Here is a 21526-nt window from a genome sequence, read left to right as displayed (position 1 = left end):
AGCACCCATACCACTACATTCTGATAAAGATTTCTTTTTTTAATTAATTAATGCATATTAATTGATTTTTGCATTTTAAATATCATAACCTTTTTGAGTAGATGCACAGCCATATATACACATTGTTACTGCATAGCCAAGGTGGCGCAGTGGGTAGAGTGCAGTACTGCAGACCGCTAAAGCTGACTGCTAGATCTGCAGGTCAGCAGTTCAAATCTTATCACCGGCTCAAAGTTGAGTCAGCCTTCCATTCTTCCGAGGTGGGTAAAATGAGGACCCGGATTGTGAGTCTCTGTTAAAAAGTGCTATTGCTAACATGCTGTAAGCTGCCCTGAGTCTAAGGAGAAGGGTGGCATACAAATCAAATCAAATCAAATCAAATCAAATCAAACAACCAATTAATAAATAAATCAATTTATTCTAGTTCAGCCATCATTCCCACTCACTGGTTTTGAAATAGCTACAAGGTTTGTCAATTCAAGGAACAGAGTTCAGTATAAAGCCTCACATCAGGGGTCCCCCCAACCTGGTCTATGGACCAGCACTGCTCCGCAGCATGTCAGAAACCGGTCCATATAAACAAGCAAATCCTCAACCATGGGATAGAGGTAGCACAGGAAACCACATCCCCTTCGGTCTGTGGAAAAACCTCTCTCTGTGGAACTAGTCCTTGGTGCCCAAAAGCTTGGAGCATTACATGACGTAGGTCCAAATTAGCTGCAGGTTCTCACCTGTTGCATAGCCAATCCTACATCCTTAGATCCTTATGCAGGTCCCACTAAAATATACTGCTCAAAAAAATAAAGGGAACACTCAAACAACACATCCTAGATCTGAATGAATGAAATATTCTCACTGAATAATTTGTTCTGTACAAAGTTGAATGTGCACAACAGCATGTGAAATTGATTGTCAATCAGTGTTGCTTCCTAAGTGGACAGTTTGATTTCACAGAAGTTTGGTTTACTTGGAGTTATATTTTTTTGTTTAAGTGTTCCCTTTATTTTTTTGAGCAGTGTACATTTAACGTCAATGGAGTCTGCCTTTTTCTGTGATGGATCCTAAACTAAATTGCCATTCTGCCATGAGGCAGAATTATTTAAATGGATGGAATACATGTTGATAAATGAGTTGCCTTGGTGTCTTAGATCCTTAAGAGCTTCTAGCAATCCTGACAATGCGCTCTCACATCCCACATGAATTGATGCCCCTCTTTCGGCCCACAAAAGGTCTTTGTCTGCTTATCCAGGGCAGAGCAACCAGTTTGCACCAGGGGTGTCAAACTGCAATCGAGGAACAAAATGAGCATGAAAAAGATCCCAGATAAAAAAAGCTTTTGTTAAACTCATACTCTGCCTATGTGTGAGGTGGGGGGATATGATCGGAACATTTAAATATGTTAAAGGGTTAAATGAGGTTCAGGAGAGAAGTGTTTTTAATAGGAAAGTGAACACAAGAAAAAAGGGGCCACAATCTGAGGTTAGTTGGGGGAAAGATCAGAAGCAACGTGAGAAAATATTATTTTACTGAAAGAGTAGTAGATACTTGAAACAAACTTCCAGCAGATGTGGTTGGTAAATCCACAATAACTGAATTTAAACATGCCTGGGATAAACATATATCCATTCTAAGATAAAATACAGGAAATAGTACAAGGGCAGACTGGATGGACCATGAAGTCTTTTTCTGCTGTCAATCTTCTGTTTCTATGCTTCTTTGTCTCGCAGAGATTGTGTGCTTTGAACTGCCCATCACGGAAAAAGGCAGACTTCATTGACGTTAAATGTACACTGCTCAAAAAAATAAAGGGAACACTTAAACAAAACAATATAACTCCAAGTAAATCAAACTTCTGTGAAATCAAACTGTCCCCTTAGGAAGCAACACTGATTGACAATCAATTTCACATGCTGTTGTGCACATTCAACTTTGTACAGAGCACCTTTGCACCAGGGAAGGGTTGCCCATTGCAGTGTTACCGGTGTGCTCCCCATGGCGGGCATGGGCATGTCTGGTGTGCACAGGCGCGCACGTTGGCATGAAATTCCTGTGCACGTGCGAAAGCAAAAAAAATTGCTAGAAATCAGTGAAATTTCACACGAGTGAACGTCCTCACATTAGATTTAGCTTCCTGTGCATGGGCAGAGGCCGAATCTTGTATCGATGCACATGCCCGCTCGCCTGTCAGCTAGAGCTGCATGATAGTTCTATTTTTCCAATCGGGACCGCCCACCTGACCATACCGGCTGCAGCCCACTACTGCTTTGCACCAAGCTACAGGATAACAGCACTTACCAGAAAGCACATGAAATCGAGGGCGAGGACAGTGGGCACCCCTCCGAAGGGCAATCCCTGCAGCACAGTACTGCGGATGCGTGCGCTGTAGCAGTAATCCTTAGTGCTGCTGTTGTTGCAGCTTGAAGACCTGCAGGTGGTCCCGGCAGAGCCCAGGGTGACGATCACAAAGGGAAGCATCTCTATTGCTTCATTGTTTTACCTGTGGAAGAAGGGAAAGAACCTGGTTAGAAGCCAATGGGGAGAAAAAGTCTCAGTTTAACTGGCAGATTATTTGGACTAGAAAATAACCAAGCAGGATATGGAATGACTAGTTTTATTTGGACAACTAGGAATCATGGCCTGGCTGCTTGACTGCCCAAGACTAAAAAGAAGATGGCAGTTGTTGCTGTTAATTAGATTTTTATGCCTCCGGGATCGTCTTCTGCCGCACGAATCCCAGCAGCCGATAAGGTCCCACAGAGTTGACCTTCTTCGGGTCCCGTCGACAAAACAATGTCATCTGGTGGGCCCCAGGGCAAGAGCCTTCTCTGTGGCGGCCCCAGCCCTCTGGAATCAACTCCCCCCAGAGATCAGAACTGCCTCCACCCTCCTTGTCTTTCATAAACTGCTTAAGACCCACCTGTATCGCCAGGCATGAGCCATCTCCCCCAGGCTTGTACAGTTTTTATGTATGGTATGCTTGTGTTGTATGGTTTTTTAAAAGATGGGTTTTTAGATGTTTTCTTTTAAATATTAGATTTGTTATATTACCACATTGTTATTATTATTTTTGTGAGCCGTGGAGGGGGGGCGGCATAGAAATTGAATAAATTATTATTATTATTATTATTATTATTATTATTATTATGCCGCCCTTCTCCTGAGACTCACGGCGGCTCACAACAAAACAAATAGAAATGTACTGGGACTAAGTAACCAGAGGTCTTATTTACTGGTTCTTCAAACTATTTAAAATTTCTGCGGAATAGAAATTCTGCAGAATTAAAATTCTACAGAGAAAACCTCAATCCTAAAAACATATAAAAATCGAAACAATTCCTATTCTACAACCCCAATTCATTTAAAAAAGCAATCATCCACATTCAACCTGACATACATACTAGGTTCAGTCATGGGCTGGGGTAGAGGTTCACTGACCCCAGGCCTGTTGGCAGAGGTGACAGGTTTTTTTTAAAGAAAACTTTATTGGTTTTTAAAAATATTTTCTTTAAAAACAATAACATAATTATACTTTTAGTAATTCTGCATTGATACATAAAAAAAAGAAAAATAAATGACCACATATCTACATTTCTTCACGGTACTTTCAATTAGACATTATTTTTTTAACATAATAGTTAATATAATTATTATTAATAATAATAACATAGTAATAATGGCAGAGGTGACATTTTTTATGAGATACCCTGAAGATATAACCCTACACAATTTCTATAAGTTTAAAAATATATCTGAGACCATATAAAAATCTGCCTATGTAACATTTTTTGATTCAAAAATAAAGAAAAATAAAAACACAATATGAAACAAAACAGAGAAAAAGAAATAACCAAAAAAGCTAAAAATGCAATAAGAAAAGAGAAAATAGAAAAATAAAGGTACAAAGAAGTAAGTTCTGATATCCTTCAGCAAAGTTGATGAGTACAATTTTACTCCTCTAAAATTAAATCATGATTGTCTTCTTATACTCTTGAATAATCAAAACCATAAATTACATGTTAAACACCCCCCCCCCCCCAATTTTTCTTAATGCAAAAGATTTGTAACGAGTTTCTGGTCACCATTGGAAACTTTAGATATTGTCTTTTTTCTAATCAAAGAGGTCAGTTTGTTCATCTCAACAAATTCTGTCTATTTTCACCACCCATTCTTCCATGGTAGTCAATGCTGAATCTTTCTATCTTAGTGTATCTTGAAACACCAATTGTATATTGAAATAATATTCCATGGCTTTTTTCTGTTTGTCCTTCAATTTTTTAAAAAAACAAGTTCTTTCTTATCCTTTTTAAAAAATTCCTGCACACCCTTCTTCCATTTTCTTTTTAAAATCATTCAAACAGTTGTAGTCAAATTTTTATCATTTCCTCAAACAATTTCTACAATAAATATAGTGAAATGTCATCTGTAATCTGTTCTCTACTTCTTTCCCCCATTTTTTCTGCTTTTCTTGCTGTTGCCATTATAATAAAGTGAACATACTATTTATGAAGTACTAGGGAGAAAGTAAAAAGATGGCTTTTCCTTTTTTGTTTTGCTTTCCTCTGCCTTTAATATTTAATTCCAATTAGCTCTCACCAGCTAAAGTCACACAGTCTGGCTCAAATTACCCCATCTTCTTATTTTGTACCAATTATCTACTCTGTTTAATAGTAAACAATCAGCATTCCCAAGATCCAATCTTTCGAATTGATTTTAATGTTTTCAAAGGCATTTTTGTCAGAAAAAAAGTTATTCTTTTGTTTTCTAAAATTACTATTCCCTGTATCTATTTAAAAATTCCTTGAATCCTGATCTTGTTCAGCTTTTTCCTGTTAAATTAAACTCTTTAAAGACAGTGGGGTTTTTTAGTCTTCTAAATTCTAAAAAAGAAGGCATTTCACTGAATGTCTTTGTTCTTTATCCTGTTGGAATATCATTTTTAGGTTATAAATTAATTTGATCCAAAATTGTTTATGAGAGTGAGGTTTTGCTGGTCATATGTTCATAAAAAGTCCACAGTAGATATGGGTGTGTTGATATTTTCTTGACTCCCAAACCACTCAACTCACAATCAACCACAAAAAACTAAATTCCTGTAGCCTGTTTGTAAGGGGTGGGTTATCCAAAAGTGTAAGTGGGAGATTTCCCAATCTTCCATTTCTCTATAGAGATTTTTTAATAGCCAGAACGGGTCATGGCTGCCAATTTCATCACAGTGCTATCCAAGCTCATGGAGTCATTCACAGAAGCATCTAATCTGCCACAGGTCCTTATCCAGAAGCCACTGAATTTCTGCCTGTTTTGACTGGGGTGGTGAAGTTTCATCTCTTTTATCTGTACTACACTGAAATATGTCCTTCTAACCCTGGAGGTTTAATGTACTTCAAGAGCTCACTGATATTTCATCAGATCATACAAGAGCTTTTAATACCAGCAAGGGTAACATTCATTCCGTCTAACTGATCATAAGTGTATGGTCACAGCTTATCATTCTGCAGACAGTATGGATTGGCACAGAAAACCTACTAAAGCCAATCCAACTAAGTAAAAAAAAAAGGGGGTTGGTTGGAAAAAGGCTTCTAGTATGATGCTAAAATATAGGCAGCGTTGTTTTTTTACAATGTGGCTCAGAACATAGACACAAAGACTAAATCAGTTTTCCCCCCCTAGAACTGTTTAATTGTACAAAACTAAACTCCACTCTTTGCATTAATGTAAGTGTAACACTATTCTATTTCTAGGACTATTTATAATCCATACATTTCTACCTTCTTTTCTATTCCTCTGTTAGCACTCCTTTCTTGTCTAAATTACTATTTATTTAAATAGAATAGAATTAGAATAGAATTCTTTATTGTCCAAGTGTGATTGCACACACATGGAATTTGTCTTTGGTGCATATGCTCTCAGTACATTTGTCAAGAATCATGAGGTACAACACTTAAGGATTGTCATAGGGGCCAAATAAGCAATGAGGAAACAATCAATATTAATAAAAATCTTAAGGATACAAGCAACAGGTTACAGTCATATAGTCATAAGTTGGAGGAAATAGGTGATAGGAATGATGAGAAAAAGCTAGTAGTAATAGTTTTTTGCAGACTTAGTAAATAGTTTGACAGTGTTGAGGGAATTATTTGTTTAGTAGAGTGATGGCATTCAGGAAAAAATGTTCTTGTGTCTACTTGTCTTGGTGTGCAGTGCTCTGTAGCGACATTTTGAGGGTAGGAGTTGAAACAGTTTGTGTCCAGGATATGAGGGGTCAGTAAATATTTTCACAGCCCACTTTTTGACTCGGGCAGTACACAGGTCCTCAATGGAAGGCAGGTTGGCAGCAATTGTTTTTTCTGCAGTTCTGATTATCCTCTAAAGTCTGTGTCGGTCTTGTTGGGTTGCAGAACCAAACCAAGCTAAAACTCCATTTAAGTCATTAAGTGTTGTACCTCATGATTCTTGACAAATGTATATTTTCTTTTATATACACTGAGAGCATATGCACTAAGACAAATTCCTTGTGAGTCCAATCAAATTTGGCCAATAAAAAATTCTATTCTATTCTTTCCTACCCAGGTCTTCAGTTCTTGTAGTCAATCTCATTCCATTTGCATCTGAAAACCATGTTCACTCTTTTGCCAATGGGATTTTCTTTCCTTCAGCATTCAGAGTTTCTGCAACTTCAGGGCACCAGACCAGGGTATCTACGAGACCGCCTTGTGCCTCACGAATCCCAGCGACCGGTTAGGTCCCACAGAGTTGGTCTCCTCCGGGTCCCATCAACTAAACAATGTTGTTTGGCAGGACCCAGGGGAAGAGCCTTCTCTGTGGTGGCTCCGATCCTCTGGAATTGCCTTTCGTAAACTCCTTAAAACCCACCTCTGTCATCAAGCGTGGGGGAACTGAAACATCTCCCCCTGCCTATGTAGTTTTTTGTGTATGATATGACTGTATGTATGTTTTCATATATTGGAGTTTCTTGTTATTTAGACTTTTTAAATGTATTATTGTTATTTTAGATTCTAACTACTGTATTAGATTTGTCTTTATATATTGTTTTTATCATTGCTGTAAGCCGCCCTGAGTCTACGGAGGGGGCGGCATACAAATCTAATTAATAACAACAACAACAACAACAACAACAACAACTGGTCAGTACAGCTCTGTACCCAGGTGGTTGCAAGCAGTGGGCTTGTTTTGGTTTTAGGCTTGTTTGGGCTTTTGAGGCTATAAGTGGGGTTTTCTCTCCCCTCATCTCTCATTTCTGCCTCTAAGCATCTTGCAGCTCAGAGAAGTTTCTCTTGCTATCTAAAGGACAGATATATAATCTTGGCAACTTCAACTTGTGGACTTCCAACTCTCAGAATTATCATGGCTCTGGGCCAGACTATTTATGGGACCATCTCTTGCCGCATACCTCTTAGAGACCAATAAGAGCACATAGAGTTGGCCTCCTCCAGGTCCTGCAGGTTGGCGGGACCACGGGGGAGGGCCTCCTCTGTGGCTGCCCCTGCTCTATGGAACCAATTACCCCACAAAGTCTGTACTGCTCCCACCCTACTGGCCTTCCGTAAGACCCTGAAGTCCTGGAGGGCCAATGAACTAACAGCTGACAGGGCCACACTGTATGAATGGCATCTATGTATGGGATTTGACTGTTTTATAACTAATGGGTTTCTTTTAATATGGGGTTTTATAGTTTTAGATTATGTTTGACTTCTTTTTATTGTTTTGTATCTATTTCTATTTCTATTATTATTGTAAGCAGCCCTGAGTCCTTCGGGATTGGGCAGCATAGAAGTTGAATAAACAAACAAACAAACAAATTCCCCAGTTAGCCTTTCTGGGAGTCGAAGTCCACAAGACTTGAAGTTCTACCCAGCTGGCATATATGATTGGAGGACTAAGCCCCAAATGCTGGCATTGTGGTCGTGCAGTAGGATGGTACACACATCTTTGGTGGGAATGGAAGGAGATTCAAAAGTTCTGGACTTTAATACTGAAAAATATAAATGGAATAGTTAAAAATGAATTGCGGGTAGGATGGGACATAATAGAAGGAGGTATTAAAGAAACTCAAGGAATGAAGACAGAAGAACAAGAAGTACTAAGGACTATGATAAAAGCTGCTCATGCAACTATAGTATATGGATGGAATGATAAAAGTAAATGGACACTAAAATGATGGAATGATTATATATTTGAACAAGTACAAATGGAAATAACTCATATTATCACCCAGGTTCGCCTGGTGCACCAGTTGCGGCCCTATTTGGACAGGGAGTCATTGCTCACAGTCACTCATGCCCGTATCACCTCGAGGTTCGATTACTGCAACGCTCTCTACATGGGGCTACCTTTGAAAAGTGTTCGGAAACTCCAGATCGTGCAGAACGCAGCCGCGAGAGCCATCGTGGGGCTTCCCAGATTCGCCCATGTATCTACAACACTCTGTGGCCTGCATTGGTTGCCGATCAGTTTCCGGTCACAATTCAAAGTGTTGGTCATGACCTTTAAAGCCCTACATGGCATTGGACCAGAGTACCTCCGGAACCGCCTGCTACCGCACGAATCCCACCGTCCGATAAAGTCCCACAGAGTTGGCCTTCTCCGGGTCCCGTCGACTAAACAATGTTGTCTGGCGGGCCCCAGGGGAAGAGCCTTCTCTGTGGTGGCCCCGGCCCTCTGGAATCAACTCCCCCTGGAGATTAGAACTGCTCCCACCCTCCTTGTCTTCCGTAAACTACTTAAGACCCACCTATACCGCCAGGCATGGGGGATTTGAGATACCTTTCTCCCAGGCTTATTATAATTTATGTTTGGTATGTATGTACTGTTTGGTTTTTAATTATGATAGGGTTTTTAGTTTTTTTTAATATTAGATTTGTGCCAGCATAATATTGTTTTTATCGTTGTTGTGAGCCGCCCCGAGTCTTCGGAGAGGGGCGGCATACAAATCTAATAAATTATTTATTATTATTATTATTATTATTATTATTATTATTATTATTATTATTATCTCACTGAACTCTTCATGGGATGAAAAAGCTGAAAGGGTAAGAAAAAAATGGAAACTTTATTTCGTATGGGTGGAAAGGGATAAGGCCAATGAAGACATAGAGAAGAAATTGTCTAGAATTCTGACCTGGCTGGGCTTATGAATAAGAAAGAACTGGGGGAAGGGAGGGGGAGGGTTTTAAGGGTGAAAAGTATGAAAATTAAAAATAAATATTTTTTTAAAAAAAACAAGACCTGAAGTTGCCAAGATTGGACAATCTGAAGACTACTGCTGAGGTGCTTTTTGGGTTGGAGTTAATCTTTTCCATATGCCTTCTGTCTTCCTAGCTTGGAAGCTTTTCCTGGACTCACCCATCCAGACGCTTGTTTTTCAGGGGGGGGGGGTTAATTTAAAAAATAAGCTCGCCAATTAAGGGGAAGGTGGGGTTGCCTTAACCCTTCTTCCCAGACAGCACTAAAGCTCCCTGGAAGAAAACTGCTCACCTGACATGGTGAGTAGGTTCTTCCCACAGTCAATGTTGCCGATCCCGATATAGATTAAACCTGTAAAATCTGCTTCCTTCAAGCCCAAGGCTGACTTGGCATAGCGAATAGAGTCTAATGCTAACAGCTAAAGTCTGATTCCTTCAGGTTGCTTTATAACCAGAAAAACACAAAAACACCACCCCAGCAGTAAACGTTGGCAACTGAATATGCTTCATTATAAAACCTGCAGTGTCACATCACTGAAGTCCCCCCCCACCTGTTTTCTCTAATTAATTCCTACTGGCTTGAATGAGGCTGGCTCACATGGATGGAGGCTGGCAGAAGAATGGTAAACAAAGGGCCATGCAGGATATTGATTGGCAGGCAGTGCACATAGAGGGAATCACCATCTGGCTGGGACTCAGCTTACTTAATAAGAGGCACAAAAGATCTGGGAAGAGAGCCACGTTGTGCATTAAATTCAAAGATGGGACAGAGATAGGGAGAGGGGGCTCCGCTGTAGCTCTAGATGGACAAAAAGGACAAAAAATCAAAACATCTGAAAGTGCAAGTAGGAATCAGTATTGTGAAGATCCTTTGGGGGAAAAAACAGTAAGACAAAAGCCTTCAGAAATGGATAATCCTGGATATACTGTGAATAACTTTTTGAAATAAAAAGAGTTATTCCCTTTTATTACAGAAGGGGGTTTATAGTGAAAAGACAGAGGCCTTTTTCCCCGGTTGGCCTTTGTTTTTATTTGTTTGTATTAGGTATGTTTTCTGCCTTGAAGTTATTTATAAAAATAATGAAGGTGGGATTAAAAACAAGTAAAATAATTAATAAGTAAAATAATAATAATAAATAAATAAATAAAGGAGACTCAGAATATTGCAAAACTTGGAACTCATTTTATGAATGGTTAGAAACAGGGAAAGAACAAAATTAGTGTATAATTGTGAATTAGATATAAAAGTAAGAAGGATGTTATTCAAATAATAACGTTTGAAAGGTCAATAATAAACTATTTGTTTTGTATTGAGATATTGTAATATTGATTGAGACAAGGCAGTAAAAAGCAGAACAAACAGGTATATAAATTCAATAACCAGAACTAATTTTTCTTTTTCTGTATTGCCGTCTCTCTAATAGCTGTAAAAATGAACATGGAGTTAACGTGTTTAATGGACAAGAATATTTTAACTTGCATATCTTTTTTTGATGTGTGTATGTATATATGTCTGTGTCTTTATGTGTTTGGTTTTTTTCTATATTGTTTATATATATATATATCAATAAAAATATTTTTTTTAAAAGAGATAAAAACAAGTAAGTAAAAATATAGTTTTTATAAGTCCCATAAAATAAAACGCAGAGAGCCAGTTTGATGTAGTAGTTAAGGCATCAAGCAAGAAGCTGAGAGACCGTGAATTCTAGTGTAACATCAAGCATAAAGCCATCTGGCTGACCCTGAGCCAGGTTTACCATCTGCCGATAACTAAAAGGCCCTAAATTTGGAAAGGTGTGACCAAGATTGTTTATGTCATCTTAATTAACTAATTTATATACAGAATATGTAATGAAAATACTGGACTAAAATAAATAGGAAGTAGCAAAAAATCAATAACCAAATATCACATGGTAACGACACCATTTTGATGGCTGGAAATAAGGAAAACCTACATAATTATTGAACCCAAAACCTGATCAGCTACTCAATATTAAAGAAAACTAAGGTTACACTGATATGCCATACCAATCCAGAAAAGATTGGTGGAGAAGAACCTGAAGTAGTTATAAACTTCAGGTTCAACAATTCAAAAACAGTAATTGTAGTGATGAAATAAGGACCAGCTACTTGGGAGAAAACTATGGCATATCTGGACAAAATATTAAAGTCCTGAGTCCTTTGGGATTAGGCGGCATAGAAGTCAAATAAATAAATAAAGTGCAGAAATATCATACTGACATTGTACTTACTGTCAAAGCCCATGGTATTCCTAGCTAAAACACATGGCTGTGAAAGGTAGCCCATGAGAAAGAATGAAGAAATGAAAAATAGACACATTTGAATTATGATGCTGAATAATCCTGTTGACATTACCTTGGACCATCAGAAGAGCAATCAATTGAATTCTGAATGAAATAAAAATCCTTATTAGAGCCACTAATTATGAAGTTTAAGATATTTTGGGACCGTTTGCAAAGGCAGAAATCACTGGAGACGTCCCTGATGCTGGAAAAATTTGAAGGCATTCAAAAGAGGCTAAGGTAGTCAGATACTACCACTAATAATGCAAGCATGATCTTACAAGAATTCAAAGCAATTAATGACAGAAATTCTGGAAAACTGGTATCTGCTGATCATGAATAGCTGGTAGCTATTGAACAACATTTCAAAAAGAGATATAGAAACTCTGGAAAGCGTACAGAAAAGAGCAACCAAATTGATAAGGGGACTAGAAACCAAGACATATGAAGAAAGGTTGCTGGAACTGGGCATGGATAGCCGAGTGCAGGGGTCCTCAAACTTGGCAACTTTAAGACTTGTGGACTTTAATTCCCAGAATTCTCCAGCCAGCATAGCTGGCTGGAGAATTCTGGGAATTGAAGTCCACAAGTCTTAAAGTTGCCAAGTTTGGAGATCTCTGGCCTAGAGAAAAGAAGGGCCAGGGGTGACATGATAGCAGTCCACAGGTATTTGAGGAGTTGCCACAGAGAGGAGCGGGGTCACATTATTTTCCAGAGCACCATAGGGCTAGATGAGGAACAATGGATGGAAGCTGACCAAGGAGAGATTCAACTTGTAAATTGCTTATGATTTGTTTTTTACATGTTGTGAGCCGCCCCGTCTTCGGAGAGGGGCGGCATACAAATCTAAGTAATAAATAAATAAATAAATAAATAAATAAATAAATAAATAAATAAATAAATAAATAAATAAGGAAGAACTTCCTGACGGTCAGAGTAAACAACTAGTGGAATGGCCTTACAAGCGGAGGTTGTGAATGCCCCAACTCTGGACATTTCCAAGAGGAGATTGGACTACCATCTGGATGGGGAGGTGTAGGATTTCCTGCTTGAGCAGGGGGCTGGACTTGATGACCTGCAGGGTCCCTTTCAACTATAAACAAACAAACAAACAAACAAACAAACAAATCCAACATTAACTGTAAATTCTGTGCTTTTTAATGAATGAATTAATAATACATTAATAACTAAAATAATTATTAAAGTTATATAATGTGTAACAATGTAATCAACAGAGTTCTCTGCATGCTACTGCAGCAGCACGCAAACCATAAGAAATATGGAGTGTAAAAACTACCCACTATCCTTATTTGCACTACCTTATAAATTGAACAAATTGAAAAAAAATTTTGGTCAATTTCGTATACAAGGAAAACAATTAGAGAAATGCTATCTATACAATTATTGACATATATGAAAAAGCACATTTCTTCCAAAGCCTCTTAATATACCCTGACCTTAAAAATGAGACAATTTAGTAAAGCATATCCTGGACTTTACTTAGCCAGTTTTGAATAGAGAGATCTTTTCCAGTGAAATATTACTCCTGCCATAGCAACCAAAGTCAACATTTGCGTCATGAATGACTCTGCAATTATTTAACACCGTCTACCGATTCCAATCAGTATAGGCTGTGCTATAGCTTGAGTAATCTCAGGAAATACTGAGATCATAAAACGTGTTCCACAATGCAAGATTGTCAGCTACCCAAATATGTACACCTCCTGCAAGTAGCAAGCCCCTGTGTATGGGACAGGTTGTATAGCAAAGGGACTCTCACTGAAGAGACCTGTTTCTGCCACTCTTCAGCCCCTCCCTGGGGCATCAACAGGGTCTCATTTAGTCCTCATCTGACCCTCTCAATCAAGGCACAAGCAGGCTGACTCACCCCCAAGGACAAGTATTCACATATGTATTACTAATCAACTATTTTTATCCTCTTCCACTTCAAGACCACAAAGGGGTTTCTGTGTTTTTATTATACAGTATTCCCTCGATTTTTGCGGGTTTGAACTTTGTGAAAAGTCTATACCACTGTTTTTCAAAAATATTAATTGAAAAATACTTTGCGGGTTTCCCCCCCTATAACAAGGTTTTTCCCACCCGATGATGTCATATGTCATCGCCAAACTTTCATCCGCCTTTAATAAATAATTTTTAAAATAAACTTTAATAAATAAACATGGTGAGTAATAATCTAAATGGTTGCTAAGGGAATGGGAAATTGCAATTTAGGGGTTTAAAGTGTTAAGGGAAGGCTTCTGATACTGTTCATAGCCAAAAATAGTGTATTTACTTCTGCATCTCTACTTCGCGGAAATTCGACTTTCGCGGGCGGTCTTGGAACGCATCCCCTGCGAAAACTGAGGGAACACTGTAATTATTTTAACCAAATAACCAATAATGTGAGGAGTGATTTAACTAAACCCAGTGAGCTTCAAAGGCTGAGGTTGAACGCTTCCTGAAGGAAAATCACCCAACCAAGCACAAAATCTCCACACCTTTTAAAAATCTCCTATTGTTTGGATGGCACTTTCTTCCGCTGTCTGATTTCAAACAACTTGTCGGTCTGATTGTTAAGCCAAGAAAGAGGGAAAAGGTGCTATGACTTCAGATCTTGCTGAGGTCCTCTCTGAATTTTCCAATGCTCTCTTTAAACACCCATGTCTTCCCCTATAAAATGGGAGAAGCGACTCCAGGAGAGAAGGGGGAAAGGAAGAAATAAGGACCTGTTCCACTGTTGAGGGACAGTATAGCTCTACTATAATTGCTTGCTTTCAACTCTTTGATTTTTAATTGCTCAGCAGAATTTGCCTCTCTTTCCTCAAAGTTGTCCTCCAGATGCAATTAAAAGACATTTTCTTTTCAGTGTAATGCTTTTATACTGGGAAAGTGTAATGCTTTTATCCTAATCAGGTGGCCCACATCCTTGTATGACAGTGAGATGGATGGCATATAAATTTAATAAATATGAATAAAAAATAAAATCCTCTTCTGTGGAAAGTATTTGTGTGAATATTACTACTGAAAATTTTCTATGATTTTTTGAGGTTTCAATAGCTTTGGACAGTAGACACCTGCTCTGCCACTAAATCTTTTATCTCCCTCCCTCAAATTCCCTGGAGCCTATACATGCCAATGAAAAATTCCTTGTAGGATATACTGTAATTTTATCAAACTGGCGAAAAGCAACTGAACGACTTTTTACACAATTCTCCTTCTCTTTTAAAAATAGTTATCTTGGCTCACAACAAGGGGACACCAGCTTTGGAACAGTAAAGAACAGCAAAGCTATTTCTTCATTTTGCAGATGCTAATAAGACACTTTGTGAATTTAGCTGAAGGGGATGAGCTAGACAGACGAGCTAGACATTTGGAAGCATTGCACAAAAGCTTAGAAATGTGGTTTTGCAGAATCAACAACATAATATGGGACAATATAGCTTGCACAACAGAGGTGAGAGCAGAGAAGACTGGGCGGGAAAAGGGCGAGAATGTATGCTAGCAACTGAATATTTTTTCACTGGGAGAGATCAGGGCTGTGATAATGATAGTCAGTGTGAAAAGAATGTGTTTTCCCTGGTGTTCTCTCAGAAATTTGATTCTTTTTTTAAAAAAGGTTTTCTAACACAGTATCATTGAGTTCTGACAAACTTTACAAGATTGTTCCCCAAGCTGTTATTCTTAATTCCTTTTTTAAAATTTTGTCCCTCTTTATTTTGTGCAGCAATTTTTTTATAAGTCTGTCAACCTTCACTTATACTGCAGCATCTCTCTTGCTTGGTTGTTTACAGGGTGGGTTAGAGATAAGGGTTACTGGGAGGGAAGCGCACAGGAGGCTATGGAGAAAAGTTTCGTTTTCCTTGGTGCCAGGAGGAGACCGTTAGAAGAACATTCCAGAAGAGTGACGTGCAGATGAAGATGAATCCACCTGATGGTCATCGACAATAGGGATTGGGCATTTGCCCAAGCGGGGTGGTAAAGGGGGATTTGATATATGCTTGTATTGCGCCATTTTCCTCAGACTTTGCTTTTCCTTTGATGCTTCTAGTTCTGATTTTGATAAATTCACTTTTGAACTTTCGGGAAAAGGACTCTGAGTTTTATTTATCTTATATTCTGACTGGCAGCCTGACAAAGACTTTTTCACAACCACACTGTACCTTTCTTATTCAGGAAGGATAACCTCTTTTTCTGTCAAAACTTCCCCTGCTTTCATTCATCCATTCATTTTCAGATATTTAAATAGGTTCACAAAAAGTTAAGTAACTTGGATGTTTAGGACAATGAGTCCTTACCACAATAAAATTGTTCTTTAACATATCCAGTGACGGGAGTCCTCCACAATTTGAAGTACCGGTAACTGATTCCACGAAAGATTTTTTATAAAAAAAATATTTAAAATATAACAACATAGCAATTTCTAATATTTAAAGTATGTAGCAGAACATGATAAAATTGAGATTAAAAGGCTTCAGTGCAGTATTCCCTCTAATTTTTTTTTGGGGTGGGCAGAAAAGTATAGTGTCTGAGCGGCAGTCCTTTCGGGAGTGGGCGGCACAGAAATAATAAATAAATAAATAAATAAACAAACAAAGAAATAAAAAACCCACCCTGTTTTGCCTCAGAGAATTTCAAAATAAAATACTGTACTGTGTGTCTATAACAGTGAGCTCATAATAGGGCAACTCTATCAATATCAAAATGCCACTTAAATAGTTGAGCTAGTTTCAAACTAGATTTTGATTTTCTTTCTCTCTTCCTTACTCCCATTCTTTTTCTTTCTCTTTTCCTTCCTCTCTTTTTTCTATCTGTTTCTCTCTCTTCCTCTCTTCCTCTCTCTCTCCTTCCCTCTCACTCTTTCCCTCTCGGCTTCTGGGCAGGTTTGGAAAACTTTGAGTTGATGATGATTTTTAAGTGAGCGATTGCTCACTGCTCAGCTTAGAGGGAACTATGCTTCAGTGTCTTAATTACAGTGATCCCCCGGTTATTGCGTCCCCGACCATTGTGAATGGGCTACATCGCGATTTTTCAACCCGGAAGTAAAAACACCATCTGCGCATGTGCGCCCTTTTTTCCTATGGCCACACATGCGTAGATGGTGTTCCCCGCCGGGCAGATCAGCTGCTGGGCGGCTTCCCTGGGTCTTTCCCCTCTTGCTGGCGGGAGGGCAAGAAGCCCCCCCCAGCACCCGCTCGCCCTCCGTTCGCCCGCCCTTCGCCCGGCCACCCGCCATTTGCTCGCTGCTCGCCCGGCCACCCGGGTTCGTTTGGCTTCGGGACTCAGTTGGGAAGCGGCACGGGTGTTTTAAAAGGTCTCCGCCGGCATGGGGGGCTTCTTAGCACCCCCCCAAACCCGGGTTGGGGGTTCGGGGGGGGTAGGAAGCCCCCCATGCCGGCGGAGACCTTTTAAAACACCCGTGCCGCTTCCCAGCTGAGTCCTCAAGCCAAGCGCAGAAGTTAGCCTTGAATCCCTTTGAATCCCGCCGCTTCTGCTGGATACGGGCGATGGGGGGGCGAGCTGCCACACCCCTGGCTTCCGCACCGCTCGTCCCACCCACCGCCCGTATCCAGCAGAAGCTGCTGGATTCAAAGTGCTGGGGTGGGGGGCTGTCGGGACACCCCCCCCACCCCAGCACTTTGAATCCCGCCGCTTCTGTTGGATACGGGCGATGGGGGGGCGAGCTGCCACAGCCCCTGGCTTCCTCACCGCTCGTCCCACCCACCGCCCGTATCCAGCAGAAGCTGCTGGATTCAAAGTGATTCAGGGAACAGAATGGAGCCTTCCGCAGCGGGGCTGGTAGGAGGGGAGCCGAGGGGATAACCGAGCCCAGCCCCGTGGCATTCGCCTTCCTCCCGCCTGCAGCCGAGTGATCGTGGGCTCCTTCGCAACCTCAGAGAGCTTCCTGGTTTTCGTGAGCTTTCATGCCCAGGAAGCTCTCCGAGGTTGCGAAGGAGCCCAGGATCACTCGGCTGCGGGTGGCAGGAAAGCGAATGTCACGGGGCTGGGCTCGGCTCCCCCAGCCCCGCCGCGGAACGCTCCATTCTGTTCCCTGCCGGCCCGATTGAGCGGCCGGCGGTCTCCATTCAGGGAACAGAATGGAGCCTTCCGCGGCGGGGCTGGGGGAGCCGAGCCCAGCCCCGTGACATTCGCTTTCCTGCCACCCGCAGCCGAGTGATCGTGGGCTCCTTCGCAACCTCAGAGAGCTTCCTGGTTTTCGTGAGCTTTCATGCCCAGGAAGCTCTCCGAGGTTGCGAAGGAGCCCAGGATCACTCGGCTGCGGGTGGCAGGAAAGCGAATGTCACGGGGCTGGGCTCGGCTCCCCCAGCCCCGCCGCGGAACGCTCCATTCTGTTCCCTGCCGGCCCGATTGAGCGGCCGGCGGTCTCCATTCAGGGAACAGAATGGAGCCTTCCGCGGCGGGGCTGGTAGGAGGGGAGCCGAGGACGGAACCGAGCCCAGCCCCATGGCATTCGCCTTCCTCCCGCCTGCAGCCGAGTGATCGTGGGCTCCTTCGCAACCTCAGAGAGCTTCCTGGTTTTCGTGAGCTTTCATGCCCAGGAAGCTCTCCGAGGTTGCGAAGGAGCCCAGGATCACTCGGCTGCGGGAAAGCGAATGTCACGGGGCGAATTCGCTTCAGGACTCATCTCGAAAGCCCGCTAGCGAGGAGCCGAAGATTGGGGGCGGCGCGGCTGTTTTAAAACGTCGCCGCCGGCATGGGGGGCTTGCCAGCACCCCCCGGACCCCCAACCCGGGTTTGGGGGGCTGCTAGGAAGCCCCCCATGCTGGCGGCGACGTTTTAAAACAGCCGCGCCGCCCCCAATCTTCGGCTCCTCGCTAGCGCTGCGGAAGTTAAAAACACCATCTGCACATGCGCAGATGGTGTTTTTACTTCCGCAGCGCTACTTCGCGAAAACCCGCTCGTTGCGGGGGGTCCTGGAACGGAACCCTCGCAACGAGCGGGGGATCACTGTATATAGCATATTGTATATAGTCTTTTTCCCTAGGGAAAAGAGGGCACGCTAGAGACTTCAAATCTGTCTTTGTAGCTTTGTGACATACTGTATCCCAATACTGAACCATTAGTAACAGGAGTCATTTTCTTTCCAGTTTTCAGCAAAAAACTCCCCATCTTATATTTTCAATATATATCAGCCACAAAAGGAGAAAAATAAGCTGAAAATGCCAAAAATATCCCACTAAATCTTTTTTACTTTACCTCCGAAAAGCCAAGCTGACATAGATATACCGCCCAACTTTCCAAAAAAATCAATAAAAAGTAATCTGGCATTGTCTTATATTGAGATCAATTGGTGGTTATCTGCATTTTAAATAGATATGTGAGGATGAGGAAAAGGAGAAAGTGGTGTTTTGGGATTTAATCTCTTACTGTCCATTTGTGGAAATAGATATATTCTATTTACAGCAACCACTCTGGCTTCTGAATTTGTTTGTTTGTAAAACTTATTAGCCACCCATCTTACCACAAGGCAACTCTGGAGAAGCTTATATTATTAAAAAATAAAATTGTGCAAAGCCCATTGATATAAATACAATACAATACTATACAAATGCAGATAATCAGCCTGGATTCAGGAGATGTTTTGTCTAAAGCTCTAAATAGCTTGTGCCCAGGGTATCTGAAGGACTTATCCTTTCCCATATGACTGTAGAAATCCTTTACAATCTGCTAAAGAAGCTTTCTTTGGCATCTTGGCAACATCCAAAGCCTTTACTTGCTGGATATAGATAAACAACCTCATTGCATCTCATCTGCAGTATGGAACACTTATTTTGGAATATCATTTGGTTCAAAGGCCACTTGTCCTGTCAGATACCTGACCCAGCAGTAAGATGGAGCACCCATATTCACCATATATTCAACCTTGTTAAGTTACTTATTATTATTATTATTATTATTATTATTATTATTATTATTATTATTATTTATTCGATTTGTATGCCGCCCCTCTCCGAAGACTCGGGGCGGCTCACAACATGTAACAACAAATCATAAATAATCCAACAATTTTTTAAAAGTTTAAAGATTTAAAAGACCCCATATACTAACAGACATACACACACGCATACCATATATAGATTAAACATGCCCAGGGGGAGATGTTTCAATTCCCCCATGCCTGACGACAAAGGTGGGTTTTAAGGAGTTTACGGAAGGCAGGAAGAGTAGGGGCAATCCTAATCTCCGGGGGGAGTTGGTTCCAGAGGGCCAGTGCCGCCACAGAGAAGGCTCTTCCCCTGGGGCCCGCCAACCGACATTGTTTAGTTGACGGGACCCGGAGAAGGTCCACTCTGTGGGACCTAATCGGTCGCTGGGATTCGTGCGGCAGTAGGCGGTCTCGGAGATATTATGGTCCAGTGCCATGAAGGGCTTTAAAGGTCATAACCAACACTTTGAATTGTGACCGGAAATTGATCGGCAGCCAATGCAGACTGCGGAGTGATGGAGAAACATGGGCATACCTAGGTAAGCCCATGACTGCTCTCGCAGCTGCATTCTGCACGATCTGAAGTTTCCGAACACTTTTCAAGGGTAGCCCCATGTAGAGAGCATTACAGTAGTCGAACCTCGAGGTGATGAGGGCATGAGTGACTGTGAGCAGTGAGTCCTGGTCCAGATGGGGCCGCAACTGGTGCACCAGGCGAACCTGGGCAAACGCCCCCCTCGCCACAGCTGAGAGATGTTTTTCTAATGTGAGCTGTGGATCGAGGAGGACGCCCAAGTTGCGGACCCTCTCTGAGGGGGTCAATAATTCCCCCCCCAGGGTAATGGACGGACAGATGGAATTGTCCTTGGGAGGCAAAACCCACAGCCACTCCGTCTTATCCGGGTTGAGCTTGAGTCTGTTGACACCCATCCAGGCCCCAACAGCCTCCAGGCACCGGCACATCACTTCCGCCGCTTCGTTGACTGGGCATGGGGTGGAGATGTAGAGCTGGGTATCATCCGCATATTGATGATACCTCACCCCATGTCCTTGAATGATCTCGCCCAGCGGTTTCATGTAGATGTTGAATAGCAGGGGGGAGAGGACCGACCCCTGAGGCACCCCACAAGGGAGAAACCTAGGAGTCGACCTCTGACCCCCCACTAACACCGACTGCGACCGGCCAGAGAGGTAGGAGGAGAACCACTGAAGAACAGTGCCTCCCACCCCCAACCCCTCCAGCCGGCGCAGAAGGATACCATGGTCGATGGTATCGAAAGCCGCTGAGAGGTCAAGGAGCACCAGGACAGAGGATAAACCCCTGTCCCGGGCCCGCCAGAGATCATCCATCAACGCGACCAAAGCGGTTTCCCTGCTGTAACCGGGCCTGAAACCCGACTGCTGGGGACCTAGATAATCGGCTTCTTCCAAGGACCGCTGGAGCTGGAGCGCCACCACCTTCTCGACAACCTTCCCCATAAAGGGAAGGTTGGAGACTGGACGATAGTTGTTAAGCACAGCTGGGTCCAGGGAGGGCTTCTTGAGGAGGGGGCGCACGAGCGCTTCTTTATAGAGAGATGGAAAAACTCCCCTCCCCAAGGAAGCGTTGGTAATCTCCTGGGCCCAGCTCCGCGTCACCTCCCTGCTGGCCGAAACCAACCAGGAGGGACACGGATCCAGTAAACAGGTGGCGGAACTCACAGCTCCAATGGCCTTGTCCACTTCATCAGGTGTCACCAGATCAAACTCTTCCCAGACAGGTGCTTCACAGAAGGAGATTCCGTGATCGAGGGTCACAGCAACCATGATAAATATGCAAACCATTGGCCAAGCATCTGAATTTTGATCATGTGACCATGGGGATGCTGCAATGGTTTGAAAAACAGCCATAAGTCACCTTTTTCGGTGCTGTTGTAATTTTTTTAAAAAAATATACGTTATTTATGAATATAATGAAAAGGGGAAAGGAAGAGGAAAAAATTGCTGTTGTAATTTTGAAAGGTCACTAAATGGATGTTTATAACTCAAAGATTACCAGTACTTGCAGACTGTTTTGGGAGAAGCTCTGGGACATG

General features: G+C 41.9%; 1 protein-coding gene across 3 annotated transcripts in view; it reads right to left on the bottom strand.

The window, feature by feature from the left end:
• Positions 1-21526, bottom strand: part of TMEM63B (transmembrane protein 63B) — a 139370-nt gene that overhangs the window by 60193 nt on the left and 57651 nt on the right. For all 3 annotated transcript variants that reach the window (XM_070734213.1, XM_070734212.1, XM_070734215.1), the window contains exon 2: positions 2296-2497. In XM_070734213.1, the coding sequence (XP_070590314.1) occupies positions 2296-2475 (180 nt within the window). In that variant the 5' untranslated portion in view covers positions 2476-2497. The remainder of the gene's footprint in view (positions 1-2295; positions 2498-21526) is intronic.

This window comes from Erythrolamprus reginae, chromosome 1 (genome assembly GCF_031021105.1).
Source record: "Erythrolamprus reginae isolate rEryReg1 chromosome 1, rEryReg1.hap1, whole genome shotgun sequence".
NCBI lineage: Eukaryota > Metazoa > Chordata > Lepidosauria > Squamata > Dipsadidae > Erythrolamprus > Erythrolamprus reginae.
The sequence above is the reverse complement of the archived record's forward strand: the minus strand, read 5'-3'. Positions and strand labels throughout refer to the sequence as shown.